Source organism: Xenopus tropicalis, chromosome 3 (assembly GCF_000004195.4).
Source record: "Xenopus tropicalis strain Nigerian chromosome 3, UCB_Xtro_10.0, whole genome shotgun sequence".
NCBI classification, from domain to species: domain Eukaryota; kingdom Metazoa; phylum Chordata; class Amphibia; order Anura; family Pipidae; genus Xenopus; species Xenopus tropicalis.
The window spans coordinates 99,366,483-99,385,107 of record NC_030679.2 but is presented as its reverse complement, the minus strand read 5'-3'; the positions used below and the strand labels follow the sequence as shown (position 1 = coordinate 99,385,107).

Here is an 18,625-nt window from a genome sequence, read left to right as displayed (position 1 = left end):
CAAAAGTAATAAGAATCGGTCTTATATTTTGAAGAAAAATGCATTTTATCAATATTGATACCAATGTTATTAATAGGGAAAAAGGCAAAAATATAGGATGGCTGGTATTTTTTCCTAGAAAAAGTGGCAACCGTACGTGTGTGGCAGGTCACCCGTGACCTCCCTTCCCTACACGGGTCCCCTAGACAAAGAAAGCGCACAGACCCAGCCCACCCTGCGGCCACGGAATGTGTTTCTTTTATAATTACACCACAGGATTCAATATCTCTGACCAGTCATTTAAAGATCGCAAATACTTGACAGCTGGGATGAAGCTAAATATTTATTTAATCTGTGCCAATTTAGTTTGAGCCAACAAGTAAGGTGAACCTTTTCTTAGTGCTTCTAGTTATGCAATTCTAGGACAAGGCAATTTTTCCATATTTCTAAAGCACGAGTAAAATGCAGGCACGTAAAATTCCAGCTGTCCGGGTAAGATCAAAGTTATACAGAAACACAGAGCAGCAAAATTCAGGTGGGTGTTTTACAATTTGATCTCCCGAAATAAACTGCATATTAAGGATGAGACCTTACAAACTGTTTATAGAAGGCATTATCCCAGTAAGTGGTGCATATTAGCAGTAAGGGTGTACTCTATGGTTCAAGAATAATATTCAGACAATGATTTAGTTCTTGAAACATTCATAGGATAAAGTATGCTATAAACATGACAATTGGATATTTTAATATTTAGACAACTAAAACCATGACTGCAATGCTGGCACTTTCGGTTATTTTTTTTTGTAAATAACTCTTTTCATTTAAATCTACTTTATAGGGGTTTTCTTCAATACTGGGAAGATTCCTTTATTTCTAGATCAGTGTGCGTTCTCATTAATGCCTTATATATTGCCTTGGCAGGTCATATGAAAGGACACACAATTACATCCTAACAATTCAATGGCTGCTTTCTAATTTCATCTTTTATTTTTCAGGATGACATTTTGCTCTGAAAATGTCGACAACATCAAGCTTCTCCCTGGCCAAGAGAAAACCTATGTGAGATGTAAGAACAATGTGAAAGTGAAAAAAGCAAGGACAAGCTGAGCCAAGGATGAACTTACTAAAAACACTAGGCATATGACTATAACAAGTGTGTGGTTTTTTGTCACGTTTGTACAGTCAGAAATACAGAGTATTACACTTATGTATATATGTATTCAATTTATTTGTTTAAACATCCCCTCTGGAATGTATTTTCTTAAAACTATGGATAATTCTGTTAACGATAAAGGGCACGGGACACAGGGCTTATGTAGAGCACCATTACTGCTTCACTGCAAATTGTAACTGTTCCTTTTGAGAGGAAGGCAGTCCTAAGTGGTTGAAGGATCAGGGGTACACAAGCCAGTGTTGGGCCCCCATATTAAAGGAGCACACTCCACTATGTGAACAACAATAAGGTGGTTTAGGGACATGTTGTTGAGGCAGCTATCAGGGCTATATATACTTATTGAGAAGGTACCAGTTTCCGTGCATGGAACTGTACCATATGCGGAAACTATTGTGCATTAAAATAATTGTGCCCTCTATTTACTTCTCAAGTGTGGTGCACAGAGCAGCTGCTACCCTTAGGAATGGCTTTGATTACAGGAATAATAAACAGATTACCCATTTGCGCCATTCAGGCATTTAAGGAGCAGCAGGGGCATAACATTCACTCTCTGGGGCTCCCCTGCAAAAATATTTCTGGACCCCTATCACCAGTCACAATCCACAGTTCAGCCCAATTCTTGAAAGGGACCACCTATGGCTTTGGTTCCCCTTAGCTTCAGGGTCTGGTAAACTTATAGCTATGCCACTGCATTTTGGTTATATGTTGTGCCTCACATAAATACCCTGGGGTAAAATGTTTCCATTTTCTGAACAAAATGCCCATTAAAAGATTAAAGCTTGCAGTCACTATCTCTACACAATCTCTGTGGCATGAGACAAGAAGAGGCCCAGAAGCTCTCACTGGCTAGCATTGTCACATATACTTTCTTCTTGAGAGTATTTAAGATTTGGATATTATTGGAGAAATGTAAGAACGCAAATGTAAGAACGGTCACAGTTTCCTGCAGGTCAGGTCATTTGTAAACTTTGTTTATGTCATTTTATTTTTTCAATAGAATATACTAAGGGCAAATTTGTTATGGTTGTGTTTTTTAAAGGTGAAAACATCAGTTACCAAAAAAACATCAGCACTACTGCGCTACTGCAACAACGCTGAAAGGAGTAGTGCCACTTTAAAGTAAATGAAATGCAAATACTTTCTATTCTATATTCAATTATTTGATTATATTCTGATTATATTGATTATTTGATTATATTCTGATGAACTGGAACATCCAGTTAGCCAAAAAGACTGAATGTGGTAATTCCTTGAAAACATTTTCATGGGTACCAGGAAATTCTGCTCATATGTAGCACAGGCTAAAGGTGCCCATACACTATATGATCCGCTCGCTTGGCGATGTCGCCAAGCGAGCAGATCTTCACACGATATCCCCACCTACGGGTGGGCGATATCAGGTAGCAAGTAACTTAAAAAAAAAAATCCGACCGTTTGGCCCTGTGGCCAAATGATCGGATTACATTTGTGGTTATGGGGCAGTCGGTTCGGGGACCGCACCAACGAGCCGATGCGGTCCCTGATCCGACTGGATTTTCTAACCTGGGCGATCGAGATCTGGCCAATTTCAGGCCAGATATCGGTCAGCCAGGCCGCTCTGTTCTGCCCATACACGGGCTGATTAGCTGCCGATTAGCTGCCTTAAGAGACAGATTCATCAAAGTGTGAAATTAGAGTTCACCGCAATAAAATTCCACTGCAATCTTTCATTTCTATGTGATTTTTAGAGGTGTATTTATTAAATGGTGAACTTTCACCCATTAAAATACACCTCTAAAAATTCCACAGAAATTAATAGGAGCAGCAGAATTTTACTGCGGTAAACTCTAATTGCAAGCTTTGATAAATATGCCCTTAAGGCATTGTAGGAAGGCAGGGAACTGAGGAAGAATAGTAATGCAACTCAGTGATGTCCAACTTGTCCAGCTAATGGCTGTGAGACACTGGAGGATTACAGGCTGGAAATCTTTGATGTATGTTCTAAAGTATTTAATAATTGTTAAACTATATATTTTTTCCTTTATTGTTTCTTCTTCCAAGGATTTCTGTGGTTTCTGCAAACCATCAAAATGCCCCCACTATCCTACCCTAAAAAAGTGCCCTGTTTGTGCATTTGCATGCAGAAGTCTATGGAACTGAAAACCCTGCAGAATGCTACATCTGGCTGTCAATAAAAAGATTGGTATCTATATATCTGCTTCATAGCCAGGGATTTAATTATGTACCTAAATAGAAGCACTCATACATAAATGCATGGCTGAAATCCTCCATCGATCACAGTTGATTGCAAGTATAACATCCACAATAACTTTATTAAGCTGCTCGTAAATGCATGTGCGGTGTAAAAGCAATCTTCTGTTTCATATCTCACATCACTATATGTAGAATGGTTTCATTGTTATCATTGTGACTTCCCTTCAGCTCTGACATGGGAAGGAGGCATGTACAGATGCTATGAACATGTCAAATAACACTCAAAAGAGTGACAAGATCCAATTGCCTCAGTAATCTCAAACAAGCCAGCACTGCCCATAATAAATGTTTTATTTATACACTGTCTTTTCAGATGGATTAACAAACCATTTACAAGCTGTTGCACGGTATTCACACAGCCATACAAGTTAATTTTATTCAGTGTATTTTCTACTAAGATTTATGAAAAGTCTCAGCTCTTTGTAAATTAAAGTATCTAAAATTTTACTTTTATGTAGAACTCAAAGCAAATATTGAGAAAAAAATAAATATGGTTTGGGGATACTTAAAAAATGGTGTTTGCAAGGCACCCTTTGTGTCTCTACCATTAAAGTTATATGATATAAAGGAAAAAAGTGCTCAATTTAGGTGTAAATATTAAATACCCTTTGCACTAAAACTACTATGTGTGTATATAAAATAATCTCTCCTACTTGCTGCTACCGTGATATATCCTAACTGAAGCTGGTCATGGCAGACACTATACATACTGTATAAGGGGCTGTCTGGGTCAAAACCTTCTGCCTGGCTTTTAACATTCTGAAAACTGGGCAGAAACCCTCTGAACTGTGTCCGATGGACGCAATAACCCTTCCCCTGATGCCATCACATGACTAGAAACATTGTCACATAATGACATCATCTGTTTCTATGATAACATCAGCGATGCATGGTGCTGTTGTCATCAGAGGACATGGAAGAGCACACAGATTGTTCTATTCTGATGGATACAAATAAACTGTGACCAGACATCACTTTCTTTATGTGGACATGATGGGGGTCTTCTTTAAACTGTCGCCGCAAAGTAGAAAGTATGGAATTGATTTCACTGGATCAAGGGCCCCGGATTACATGAAAATTCAAGTACAAGTCTAAAAAATTCAGTTATAGGGTCTGGTAACTGGTAAGTGATCTGGTAACTCTACACTAGTCCAAATTATTCCTCCTACACCAAACTATACAGTGAATATTACACATTGGTACTGAGCATAATCCTGGCATCTGGCCCAGACTTTGCCATCCTTCCATAGTAATGTGTGCATTAAATATATAAGTATACATCTTCCTTGGTTCTGAAAAAGCTAAATTGGCTTCTGAGATTGGGAAAACATTTTATGTAGGGCATAGCAAGATTCTGCCCTCTCCTTTTGATTGTTCCACAATGATGTAAATGTAGTAGTTCATTTTATTAAAAGGGCTCCAGGCATAATGTTCCAGTTATTACCAAATTGTATTGAAATTAATTTACGTGATAGATTGCCTATGGTTGAGGGCACTATTAAAGGCAGTTTACCTTTTTGCACAGTATTGACATTTGGGTGTCTTATACTAGCTGCTCTAGTCTGGTTTTTTTCCAATAATGAGCATCTCTACAGCATTTGCAGCCAAATATATGATTCTTGTGCTTTTTTATTCAAACTTGCTACTAGAGATCAGAGGTAAAAAAGGTTTCCTTCACAGTCTTCAAGTCATTATGCCACGCTGCAGCAGTAATGTTAGGCTGCCGTACACACCTGCGGTGTCTCAGGAGATGCTTTAAAGCAGCACATACAGCTCATGGGCTTCAATATAGCTACACATGGCTGCCTATAACTGCAAGTTCCTTCTTTTAGGAAATAGTATGTCAATATGCCAAATGTCAGTATGTATTTGTTCTGAAGTTTATACTGGCTCATTTGACTAACAAATCTTTCCCCAATTTGGCCAACCAGATGGTTGAACAAATCAAGCGGATTCTATCTTTAAACCAATGATCAGGCACATGGAAGGCCTGTGTAGACCCATTAGGAGAGGAGTCCCTTCAAGGCAATCCAAGTCAATCTTCAAGTCATGGAAGTCAGTTAAAGGGTTAAACAGTTAAACGTAAAGCCAAAGCTTGCTACAATAGGTGAAAGGCACACAAACACAGGAATGGCTAAAAACTGAAATGCACAAACATCAGCATTTTGAATCCCACGCTGTTTATCAGTAAGCAGGCAGAGTCACTGGATTTGTAAATAAATGGTCACTATAACTGTGTAGATTTTTATGAACTAACTTAAACTCCCAGATGCATGACAAAAGACATTTTACTGAGGTTTATAATGTAAATAACCTTGAACAAAAATGGCAAGAATCTTTTAAAGGGGTAGTTCACCTTTAAATTAACTTTTAATGTGTTGTAGAAATTAATATTCTGAGACAATTTGCCATTGGTCTTCATTTTTTATGGTTATGAATAGCTGTAGCCTCGCAGAGCAATAGTTTTTGGCTTGTCAATGATAAACTGTTGGATAGGCCAGGTTGATTGTAGCTACATTTTATTTGTACGAAGGCAGTATCCAGACATTCTTAACAGAACTGTCTCTAAGCTGATACTACATCTATTGTAAGAAAACATATTAGTCTTATCAGTAGTTAGCTCTGCTATCTCTAAGTACAGAACAGGCAAAGAGGCCCAGTTGACCAACATGCCCAACATACCCATGGGGCCCCTTGTCACAAGTTCAATGACTTGTCAAAAGGTTTTTCAACAGCAAGAAGAAAACATTCTTATACAATGTATTAAAAACCCCTCTTATATTAAATGATATAAACAAGATGGTTTCTTTTATCTTTCACTGGCTGCCAGGGTCAGTGACCCCATTTGAAAGCTGGAAAGTGGCAGAAGAGAAAGGCAAATTATTCAAAAACTAAATAAATAATGAAAACCAATTGCAAAGTTGCTATGAATAGGGTATTCTATAACATACTAAAAGGTAATGTAAAGGTGAACCAACCCTTTAAGAAATAAATTATCAGAATACCATCAACTTGCCTCAAATAAAATATTAATAAATTTCAATGAATAAAAAAAAATAGATTTTTGTTCATTTTCCTCAGACACATCAAGGACATCAAGGGCAAATCTCCTAAAGACTGAATTGATATGCAAATTAATAATTATGTACATCTTTCATAATTAGCCTTGATTTGCACATGGGAAAATGTAGGTTACCTGGGTCTAAATAGGCATGAAAATGTCTGTATTCATATCACATAACAGGTTTGAGTCAGCTCAATCCATATTCATTAGCTGTACTGAGTATCTACAGTGTTACATAGTAAGTTCTGCTGAAAAAAAAAGATACTTGTCCATCGAGTTCAACCTTTTATGTCTAAATGAAGGCGAGGCAATTTCGCCGATTTGCCGAAATCACCTGCGCAGCGTGTGCCATCCCACTGGCGCCTTACATTTTCGCCGGTGGGATGGCAATTCGGGGAGATTAGTCGCCGGTAAACAGGGAGATTTGTTGCGGGCGACTAATCTCCCCGTGTGCCAGAGCCCTAATAAGGTACCCAAAGGGCTAGTTTGTCAAGATCCTGCTGTAAGGATGCCCAGTCCTGATGACTGGGGCTGCATAGTTTTGTGTCACCTGCAAACAATCATACATTACTTACACTACTGTCTCATTCTTGAAAAAGTCATTTATCAAAATCCAAATAGATAACATCTACAACAACCCCCCTATCCAACCTCTAACTAACCCCATGTATTAAAGCATTCGATTAAAGTCAGATATGTCTGGCATGACCTATACTTCATAAGGTTATGCTGATTATAACTGATATTGTCCATTGTGATTGGATGAATGTGATTACTTGGCAAACCTTCAAATAACTCGCCCAAAGATATCAAACATATTGGGCCTATTTTTGCCAGCTTTCCTCCAATCCATAGGTACCATACAAGATTAAAGTGATTACAGTCTGAGAGTGAGTCTGAGAAAACAGAAAATGAGGCCTGGCTAAAACTGAAGCTCTCTCAGTACTCAAGGGTGCATTCCACCTGGCTCTGGTTATTTGTTTACATTCATTTTGAGTTAACATTTGCCATATGCAGCATCATGTTAAAAATCAAATCTAGGAATATTTTACTGTCCAGATTGGCCTATTAAAAGGCTTTACAGAAGCAGTGAGTCCTCCATTTCTTTAGTGCTATTTATAAAGGGACCAGAGAATAGAGTAGTTATAAGGGTGGATAAAACTGCACCAATTATGATAACATAACCCACTGTATGTGCCTTGCCAACTAAGTACAATAAGGTCCCAATAAAAAAATGTCTTAATAGACCCTCTCCTCCCCATGCCTAAACATGCCATCGATCCACCTCAAACCATGCCCACGCTCAGAAAGCTCCACCTATTTTTGGACCTGCAAATAAATGTTTCTATCAGGCTCCCCCACTGAATCTGGGCCCCTTACAGGACTTGCCTATCCCTCTACGATAGGTCCCTCAGTAGACCCAAGGACAGGTCCATCTAAACCCGGTAATTATTCATTCAATGCCAGCACACTTGACAAGACCCTGGTGTTTAGTAAATGACTGGTTAGTGAGAACAAGAAGGGTATGTGATTAAATTTTTTTTTTTTTCATAAGTTTGTATTTTCTCACACAGTGCTGCCATGAATAAATCCTGTGTGTGCACTTAAAAAAGGGAACAGTATCCTGGGAAAATATAACCAAGAAAGTATGCAAATATCCATTCATTTCACTATGAGATGTCATTTGCTGCCTGAACGACTGCGATCTTCAGGGACACAAAATCTGCAATCAAAAAGCTTTCAATACATTTCCATTGTCAGAAAACTCATGTGAACTTGCTGCCGGTTGCTCAGAAGTTGCCTCTTTCCTTGTTTTCTTACATATCACTGTCACACATTGAGATTTATGGCTGAGCCAGGGACTCCACATCATTTTCAGATACTGAATGAGTTGCAAAACGAATGCAATGGGATGTGTGCATCTGATTCTGGAGTACACTTGCACAGCCTTTACACATAGGGCATACCTCCCAACATTTGAAAAATGAAAAGAGGGACAAAAAGATTTGGCGCGCGCAGCAAATTTTTTTTGACCACGCCCCCTTTTGTGGTCACGCCCCAATTACCACACCCCATTTTAAAAAAAATACCCCTTTTATATAGATCAAATGGCGGGAGCAGATGAAAATGTGCTATACCCTCATACTGAACGACCTAAGGAAAACAATACAGCAACTCCTACATTAAAATACAAATATAGAGAGAAGGCAGTGAGTTATATGTGAGTTATAACTAAGTACCAGTTTTTCCCCCCATACACAGTAGCCCGCCCCATACACAGCAGCCCCCCCCATACACAGTAGCCCCATATACACAGTAGCCCGCCCATACACAGTAGCCCCCCATACACAGCAGCCCGCCCCATACACAGCAGCCCGCCCCATACACAGTAGCCCGCCCCATACACAGTGCCCCTATACACAGTAGCCCCCCAATACACAGTGTCCCCCTATACACAGTAGCCCCCTATACACAGTGTCCCCCTATACACAGTACCTCCCATAGGCGCTCCGCCTTCATCTGTGGCTTCGTTATGCCTCTCCTTGTGCAGCGCAACAGGCCCTTTTATAAGGTTGCGCCCGTGCGTAATGACGTCACACCCACAGGCGCAACCTTATAAAAGGGCATGTCGCGCTGCACAAGGAGAGGCATAACGAAGCCACAGACGAAGCGTGAACATCCGGCACAGCAAGCGCATCCCGCTGTGCCGGATAGTTCCATGAATGTCCCACAATGCGGGACATTCATGGAACTATCCGGGACAGCGGGACGCGCCATAAAAAGCGGGACTGTCCCGCGAAAAGCGGGACAGTTGGGGGGTATGCATAGGGGTGTATTTATTAACAAAGAAACATCACCAGTGATGTTGCACGTAGAAACCAAGTTATATTTTTTCTTTTGTTTTCTTACTTGTAGATGACCGTTCAAATCTAATTGCTGATTGGTTGCTATGGGCAACATCACCGGTGAGGTTTGTCTCCAATGTTAATAAATACACCCCATATTGTACTAAACTGCAGTTTAAGAATACAATTGTTTTTGTTGCAATTTTGAAACTTGTTCTGCTTCTTCACATAAAGCATTTGTTAAAGGGCATGTCAACCCCAAAAATGTCTTGCCTACTAAAAGAAAACATAATTCTAAGCAACTTTCCAATGTGAATTTGTTAAAAAAGATTTAGTGTTTTAAAGGTTATTTGTTAATGTAATTGCCATTGAAAGCAGCATTTGCTGATCTCCTGATGTTTCTTTTTAAACAATGTTGAAAAGGTCAGTCTCCTCCAGCAAGTCAGGTCTGTCAGCCTGCTGCCTTGTGTTACATTGTTTCAAATGACAGAGCCACCAGGGCAGAAAACAGCCAACAGAATAGCAAAGACTGACAAACACTGCTTTTAATAGCATTTATATACACAAATAAGTCCAAAACCATTGCCAATATGTAATGAATGTATATTGCAATGCTGCTTAGAATTAGGTTTTCTTTTATTAGCCAAAAAATTATATTTTGGGTTGACTTGTCCTTTAAGGGATGTACAATTACAGAGGAGTGTGGAAAAATGCTCACAAATTGCCAAAATGACATCTTCCAGCAGAGCCATGGCTGGAATAATAACTGAAAATCTGCAATGAATTGTTCTATAATATGGGGGTGGGCACAGGTGCATTGCACTTCTAAACCAGCTTGGCCAAATAGTAATGGAGATTTGGTGTTTAGTGTGTGGTGTGTAGTTATATATTCCATAGTGCTGAAATACTATAAAATTATAAAATATATATGATAGATATAAAAAATTCAACATATATAAATGGTTTAATTAGAAATAACGACCAGCATCTTGTTTGGTGGAGCAGTACCCAGCAGAGGACAAAAAAAATAAATCAATGCACAGTTTATCCTAACCATGATGCATTTCTAAACCCACCTCAGTAAGCAGCACCTCACTAAGCAGCCATTCTGGTAATTCCAAGACTGTAGAAATCCAAAAAATAGGAAAAAAGCTTCAGCAGGTTTACTGCAAAACATTTATTGTGGGTAGTGGTAACACGACATGTTTCAGGTCAATACCCTTTATCAGGTGTACACAAAACTGTGTCCTAAATGACTTGCACACAACAGATCTGAGCGTGCCAAGTGAACCTTAGTTCTGTGATGGAGAGAAACCAAAGAAAAAATATAGAAACCTACAACATTTGACAGGAGCAAACTACCCAAATGTGGTCAAACTACCCAAATCAGACAGTCAGAGGACCTGTACCCTTTAATAGTTACATAGTTGAGTTGAAAAAAGACTAAGGTACATCAAGTTTAACCCTTCCAAACAAACCTCATACTGACCTATCTATACACTAACATACATAAACTACAGTATATATACCACCATCAGTACTAATTGTAGATCTCAGTATCACAATAGCCTTGGATATTATGCTTGCTTAAGAAATCATCCATGCCACTCTTAAAGTAACAGTCCATTTTAAAAATAAAACTGGGTAAATAGGTAGGCTGTGTAAAATCAAAAATATTTCCAGTAGAGTTAGTTAGCCAAAGATGTAATCTATAAAGGCTAAGAGAATGTCTAACATAATGGCCAGGACACTACTTTCTCCTTTCAGCTCCCTAATCTTAGTAACTTTAGGGGGGACACAACTGTTCACTTAGGGGGACATTTATTAATGTATGAACGCTCAGAGCGTATTTTCTGCAACAATTTCATACCTTGCGACAAATTTTATACAAATTTGAACAAAATCGTATTGTCGCGCTGAGTACAAAAGTTTTGGATTTATTCAAGCTTCGTTATCGTGACTTTGCTTGGGCCAGGTTGGAGCTGCAGAGTGCCATTGGGAGGCTTCCAAAATCATGCACAGAAGGATCAAAGTCGGAAAGGTTTTCCCGCTGTTTACATTCGGTACAAAAATTTTGTGACTTTTGGATCGCCAATGCAATATTATCGTGACTATTCTGATTTTTTCGTAAGCATTTTCGTGATATTTGCGATCATCAGAAATTATCCTATCCAAATGAATTTTACCCATTTCGGAATTCAAACTCGTGATTTGATAAATATGCCCCTTAGTGTTTTTAATCCTTAGCACACAGGTATGGATTTGAAAGCAAACAGGTTAGAGAGCTGCAGAGGAGGAAGTTAAGTTCTGGCTATTATGCAGTGGCGTAACTAGACATTCCCGGGCCCGGGTGCAGGGCATGCACTTTCTAGGGCCTTCTAAGCGACTGGTAAGCAGCAAATATACACAGACATAGGCAGATTTTCAATAAGGCTAAGGGAGGCTAAGCTTCCCCAAACCAGCTTGGCACCTTAAAAGAAACAAACAAACAAAAAAAACCCTATAATATCCCTATCACCTACCCTAACAGATGAATGGTAAGTTAACTCTTTCCCCCTGAAAAAGCTAATTGTGCTTTTATACATTTGTTGTTGTTTTTTGCACTTTCTATTTTTTTTCTACTTTTGTCATTGTTTTGTTCATTTCTAGTTACAGTGGAGCCAATGTATCAGTGCCAGTGTTATAGTGCCAGGGCCTGAATATCTGCCACCCGTACCCACGGCTTCTCACTGCATATTCAATTTAAATAACTTTATTAATCCCAAAGGGATATAATGTGCTGGTTTTGTAAATACAGACTGCATCTCACTGTATATAATGTGCCTTGGATGTCAGTACCCACTCCCTCTCTCTCTATAAAACTAACGTAAACACATCTAAAGGGGTGGTTCACTTTTAAGTTAACTTTTAGTATGTTATAGAATGGCCTATTCCTAGCAACTTTGCAATTGGTCTTCTTAATTGTTTTATAGTTCTTTCTGTTTCCTGAATACAGTAATGAAATAAAAAGCACTAAATTCTACTTAGCATAAGGAAATACCTTATCCAGATTTATGGTCTTCATCTGTATAAGGTATGAACACACTTTGGGGGGTGTCCTTACTGCTAACTACCCAACCCCCCCCCCCAATAAGTTCATATTACATAGTTTCAGCCCCCATGCTGGCATCACAAAGAAGAGCAGGGTTTTCAAACTCTGTCATCAGTCCAATGCCAGGTCACAAACACCCCTCATGTATCCCCTAAATCTGCATGCTGGCCTGTGGCCATTAGTTTTTCCAAGTTACATTGCTAAGAACTAAGGGTCTCCGAAAGACACAAGGGGATTGCCATGTGTTTGAAGCTCCTGCTGCCTGGCATAACTTTACATCTTATCTAAAAATGGAACCATAATTCATCTTGGCTATTTTTTTTTCTTGTGTGACCACCATTGCCAAGTGATTATTTGTAGAAATTAGAATTGGATCAAAGAACATTCAATAATGCCCATCTTATTAGTCATTTTAACATCAAAATACAAAAAAGCAAATTATTATTCAGACTGGACCACTTCCATTCACACATTTACTACCCAAAAATAGCCAAGACAAACATACATTTTCATCAAGTCTATTTATTAATGCATTTCAAGTTTTGGGAAAAAAAAATTACATATCTTTGCACAATACTTTTTATTTATTTTGCAAATTTTTAGTAAAAATTTTCAAAGTGAACAAAAAAAAAAAAAAATACTGTATAAAACACAGTGGACATTAAATTGACAGTAGTATTAGATTGAATTTGCTTTTTCTCCAGCTTTGCTTGCCACATCTTGACTTGCTGTGGTTCAGTGCATTTCTGTTTCAATATCACAATTAAAAATAATAGCCAGTTCTTCCCCAAACCTTACCACAGAAAAAAATATCCGAAAGAGAAAAAAAAAAAAAAAACCCTACACAACTGTATGGTTCTACCATTCTGAACAGCTTACAACCAACCCACCCTTTGGAAAAATCAAACTATTTCCCCACCATTTATCTAGTCTGAAAACAACAAAAAGCAGTGAAATAATATTAAAATACTACCTAGTTACCTAGGATTGATCCAGAATTATTTATAGTTCCTAGCTACTGTACTGGGATTTCATGTACAAAATTTGTTTCTAAACTGTTGTACAAAAAGATGTGTTTTTGAAAAAAAATTATCACACACTGTACAATTTTACAAGGGAAAGTTTTTGTCACTTTTTTTTTTTAACGTTTTTATTTTTTTACCTTGCTGGCGTGTCATTAGGAGCATGAATGTGTAAACTTTATACTCAAAAGGGAACTGTACACAAAATCTAAATGTCTCAATTTTTTTAAAATCCTTAGACACTTTAATACCTTGACAGAACAGGATATATGAATGACTGCTCCAATCTGTTTGGGCATTTTATCATTTGTACTCCTATATTTCTTTTTTTTTTTTTTATATATATATATTAAAAGCAAGTTCACCCAGAGCAGGTTGGTTATACAAATTTAATTTAAATTGGGAGAAGCAGAAAAAATTGCAGCAAAACTTCAAATAAATGTCAACTTTGTAATTGCACATTAACATTTAGAAGTATGTTTTTATATGTTAACTGGTTCTGTTCTACATATCCTTCTAGTTCTCTTCCTGCCAAACCAATACTGTGTGTAACATAACTTAAGCCATTTGGGCCAGGGTGAGAAATCTACACTGGGGCCTCCCTTCCTGCAGTACTCCCATTGCCCTTGCTAATAAAACAAGTTTCTCGTGTGTTGCAGCACCACCACAGCATTTTTTAGTTCTGCCACGCAGCCAGCCAGAGAGGCTTTAAATTACTCGGTGGCAGAACTATGTAAAAAGGACAGGTCAGGAAAATGGTCAACATAAGGGATACAACACCATGCTCACTCCAAGATGTTGCCCAAACCAAAAATCACAGATACCAAAAAAACAGATTGAACGGAAAGAGAAACTGTAGAGGTGTTTTAGTAATGCCCAAATATTTACATGCATAGTATCTGATGCATGAATAGTTTATATATTAATGGTATACATATTGAACAAGCATCCAGATGCCTGAATTGGGATTATGGCAGAAGCAGATACTACCAGTGTGTGAAGAAGCTGAAAACAGACTTAGTAACACATTTCTTCTCTTAATATTGAAAGACACAAATTTAGTGGTTATACATTTATCAGCAACTCAGCGCTGAGAATATTCCATAAAGGATTTTGCCCAAAAATACACAGAAATTCAACTTTCATTCGTACACATTACTCCATATGCCCCTCTTGTAACAAAACAGTTGACACAGCACATGTACAACAATTATACCATGAGATTTCATACAGATGGCAAATCAGATAATAGACCTGTCTTTTTATAAAATACATGCCTAAACATGTAATCATCGAGGCCCTTCTCACCTGAATAATCTGGGAGACATTAAAAAAACAATCATAAAAATAGTCTTAAAGTCCAGAGTTGTGTCTGTTTTGTACATTTGTTGCTTGCGTGAATCCAAAGGAAAAGTCTTGTGTGCCACACCGAAAAGTGGCTGGTCTAAGGAAATCTATGAAATGAAGACTTTAACCAACTCTGTTTCTAAGACTTATAGAAAAAGAATGCAGGTGGATTTGCTTTCCATATTGAGTAGATGCATCCAAAAAAATATTCAGTCTCCTTTATACACCAAATCCTCTGTAATCCTGAGTATGTCACTTAAACAGTAATGTCTTCATTAACAGTGGAAAAAAGCTATAATACAAAGTAACATATCCATATTGCAATTATTTGTTTTTAAAATTGCACATAGATGTATGCTCGTACATTAGAGATACACATCTGCATATAATAATGTATACACATTGGCAAGAGATGTCTCCAATGCTGAAGTGGTCTAGCTTCCTAGCCTTGATTGGTGGTAAGAAAAAGAAAGATGTAAGTTTAGTAAGTGAGAGATCAGTTGATAGCACATAAGAAGCAGAGAAAGGAAGGGGGCATGAAACGAAAGAATCAGGATATTCTAACACTTTGTGCAGTTAGGTTAAAAATATCTGTTAAAAAACCCAAGAGTTAATTTGTTCATCCAGAATTGAATGTTTTAGCAAGTTAAAAACAGTATCACCATGTGGCAACACTGATTGGAGCTTGCCTTTCTTCTCTCTTTTTGATCTAATTCTTGCTTTCTTGACTGGGGGACTGTGACTATTGGTAGGTGTTTCTTTGGAGTGAATCTTTCCTATGGTAGGCACTAGGAAGAACCAAAGGCAAATAAGCTCCAGTTAACGTCTCATGTGTCCCATCTGGTAACTCTCTCGAGGTCTCTGGCGTGGAGGTTGTTGAGTTGTCTGTGGTTGTCTCCTTCTCTTTAGCGTGCCTGCAACATAACATTGGATTGAATAAGATGATCAGAAAAATAATAATAGAAAATGGCAACAGAACATTTAATGCACAACAACTCAACAGTTATATACAGGAATTCTTTATGGTTATTTTTTATAATTGTACCATATTTACAATTTATCAGCTGCATATGTAAATTTGCATATAATAGCCCCAACAATCAATATTATTCATAGCAAAATATTTGTTTTTAATGGAGGTCTGTTATTAACAGTAAAACCTTTAGATGTTACCCAGGAAATCACATACAGTCCATCCATTGATAACAGAAAGTTCATGTATCTCATTCATTAAAACAGATCTAAAATCAATACATTTTGGGTCTATTTTAGGCTTTTTGTTATAGACATGCAACAAGGCTTTACCAGTAAGCAAATATAACAGAATATGATGCAAACAGAATTTCCACTCAAGAAAATGGATTTGAGATTTGACTGTGCAGATTCTGATGTAAAATAAGGACGTATTAGCTATTAAAATGACTGATATTAGTATTCACAAAGTGACAGATGGGCATTTAATGAAATGTGTAACATCATACTGCAAATGCACAATTAAGTGAAGCAACATTCAACATATTTCATTTGAAAAGCAATCAAAGGACATTAAAAATAGTTACATTAATATATTTGCGCACAGAAAGCCCAGAGTGGCAAGAATGGGTAACTAAATATAGTTACCTACTAACTACTAACTGTGTGAGGTCAACGTAGGTCTTAATGGATATGTACTAAAGAAAAACATGAATGTGTGCAAGAGTAATCATTAATATGCTGTAACATATTCCCATGAATATTGTTAATTGCTAAAATGTGACTTATATGCACAAAAAGTGGTAAGGCCAACGTATTTTACAATATACAATGTACAACACATGGGATCATAATGTAAGCATCAAAATTTCTGTTTCTTGCACATACCTGGAAGGGGTTTCGGGGGTGGCAGCTTTGGATTGCTGCTTGGTGTGTGCACACTGCAAATCTTAATAAATCCAGCCATAAGCATTATTAGTGCTATTCCCATGAGCAGCACTGCCCACCAGTGTGCCTGTAGGAGAAAGACAGAAACTGGCTTAAACATTATCCAGGTCAATGCTTTTACATATTTTTAATTTGTATAAATGGTAAGAAGTTAAAGAAAGGGAATGAGTGCCCACTGCCCCTTGCAATCATCTTCTTTATAAGGCACCTAAACAGAACATGCTAAACAGAAATCATAAAATAACACTACATTTTGAACATGAATTATGCCTAACCCAGCTGATGGCAGCCATTCTTGTGCCACATGAAACATTTCTGTAATCAACTTTATTTAGGAAAATTGATTCAGGAATAAAATGGCATCTGATTTGGGCCAATTTTCAAATATATAGGCAAATAAAAATAAAAGGCAAGTAGCAGCGCTCTCAATAAGGGCACCACAATGAAACCAGTCTTTATTTAGAAAAATCCATTTAGCAATATTTTCATATAGTTCAGAGATAAAATTTGCTTTTTTCAGCCAGGTGAGTGGACCATCAGCATCCACCAATTGGAACTGTATGTTATTAGTCTTATTATTCTGCAAATCTTCATGGTAAGATTTCTGTGTAACTTGTTAGCTATAACTTGGAATATATATTTCCCCAAGTTAACATTTTCTTGGAACCGATTGCTTTTTTCCCAGTACCAGGCAGCCTGAATTTTCTTTTTTTCCCATTATGGCATGTGTGCGGAGGCACAACATGCATAGGTAGGGTGTTCTCCATCTTAATATACCCACAAGCTGCCATATTGGTATGAATGTACAGAGGAAATTTTCATATATACCCAACAGATCCGTGTGACATTATGGACAGAAGACTTGGTGGTGCTGCTTTTGTTTAATCAGAATGCTCCAGCTTAACAATAAAATACAGCAGCTTGCAAACAATTTTAGATTTGGTGACCTCGCCAAACAAGCTAATCTTAGCACATATGGCCAGCTTAACTGGTAACTGCATCTACTAGTACAGGTATAGGACCTGTTATACTGATATACCTGTTATATTTAGGACCTGGGGTTTCCAGATAAGGGGGTCTTTCTGTAATTTGGATGTCTATACTTTAAGGGGCACATTCATTAAAGTACGAATGATTCCGAATACAAAAAAAACGTATTTAAGTTTTCGTACTGTGTGCAATTTCGGCAATTTTTTTTGCTAATTTGCGCAACTTTTCCGTACTGTGCGTCAAAATTTACGCAACAAAAGCGTATTTGCCACGCCGAGTGCGAAAGTTTTGGATTCATTCAAGCTTCGGTATCCTGAGTTTCCTTGGGCCAGGTTGGAGCTGCAGAGTGCCATCGAGTCCTATGGGAGGCTTCCAAAATCATGCACAGAAGGATCAAACTCAAAGGTTTTCTCGCCGTTTACGATTGTTCGGATAAGAAAATTTTGTGACTTTCGGAACGCCAATACGTAACTATTACGATTTTTATGTAAGCATTATTGTGACATTTCCGATCATCAGAAATTATTGTATCTAATTTGAATTTTACCCATTTCGGGATTCAAAATCGTACTTTGATGAATCTGCCCCTAAGTCTACTAAAAAAAAATTAAATAAACGGAACAGGATTGTTTTTCCTCCAAAAGAATTAATAATATCTTAGTTGGGATAAAGTACAATGTGCGGTTTTATTACAACAGAGAAAATGGAAATGTTTTAAAATTTTGAATTAGTTGATTTAGTCTATGGGGCACATTTACAAAGGCACGAACACTCTGAGCGTATTTTCGGCAAATTTTTCGTGCATTCGCATGAGTTTGTCGTACGCCGCACGACTTTTCGTATGCTTGCACGAAAAAATCGGAAAAGTTTTACCGCTGTTTACAATTGTACGGTACGAAAATTTAGTGACTTTCGGATCTCAAATACGATATTATCGTG

General features: G+C 37.7%; 2 protein-coding genes across 4 annotated transcripts in view; one reads left to right on the top strand and one right to left on the bottom strand.

Moving 5' to 3' along the window:
• The window catches only part of lipc (lipase, hepatic type), a 70,134-nt gene extending 68,944 nt beyond the window's left edge, over nucleotides 1-1,190 (top strand). For all 3 annotated transcript variants that reach the window (XM_012970028.3, NM_001114259.1, XM_031897606.1), the window contains 1 exon segment: nucleotides 975-1,190. In XM_012970028.3, the coding sequence (XP_012825482.1) occupies nucleotides 975-1,086 (112 nt within the window). In that variant the 3' untranslated portion in view covers nucleotides 1,087-1,190.
• Nucleotides 1,191-13,781: 12,591 nt separating this feature from the next.
• The window catches only part of adam10 (ADAM metallopeptidase domain 10), an 84,366-nt gene continuing 79,522 nt past the window's right edge, over nucleotides 13,782-18,625 (bottom strand). The window contains 2 exon segments of the mRNA NM_001044404.1: nucleotides 13,782-15,690; nucleotides 16,637-16,763. Coding sequence (NP_001037869.1) covers nucleotides 15,596-15,690; nucleotides 16,637-16,763 — 222 coding nt within the window. The 3' untranslated portion in view covers nucleotides 13,782-15,595.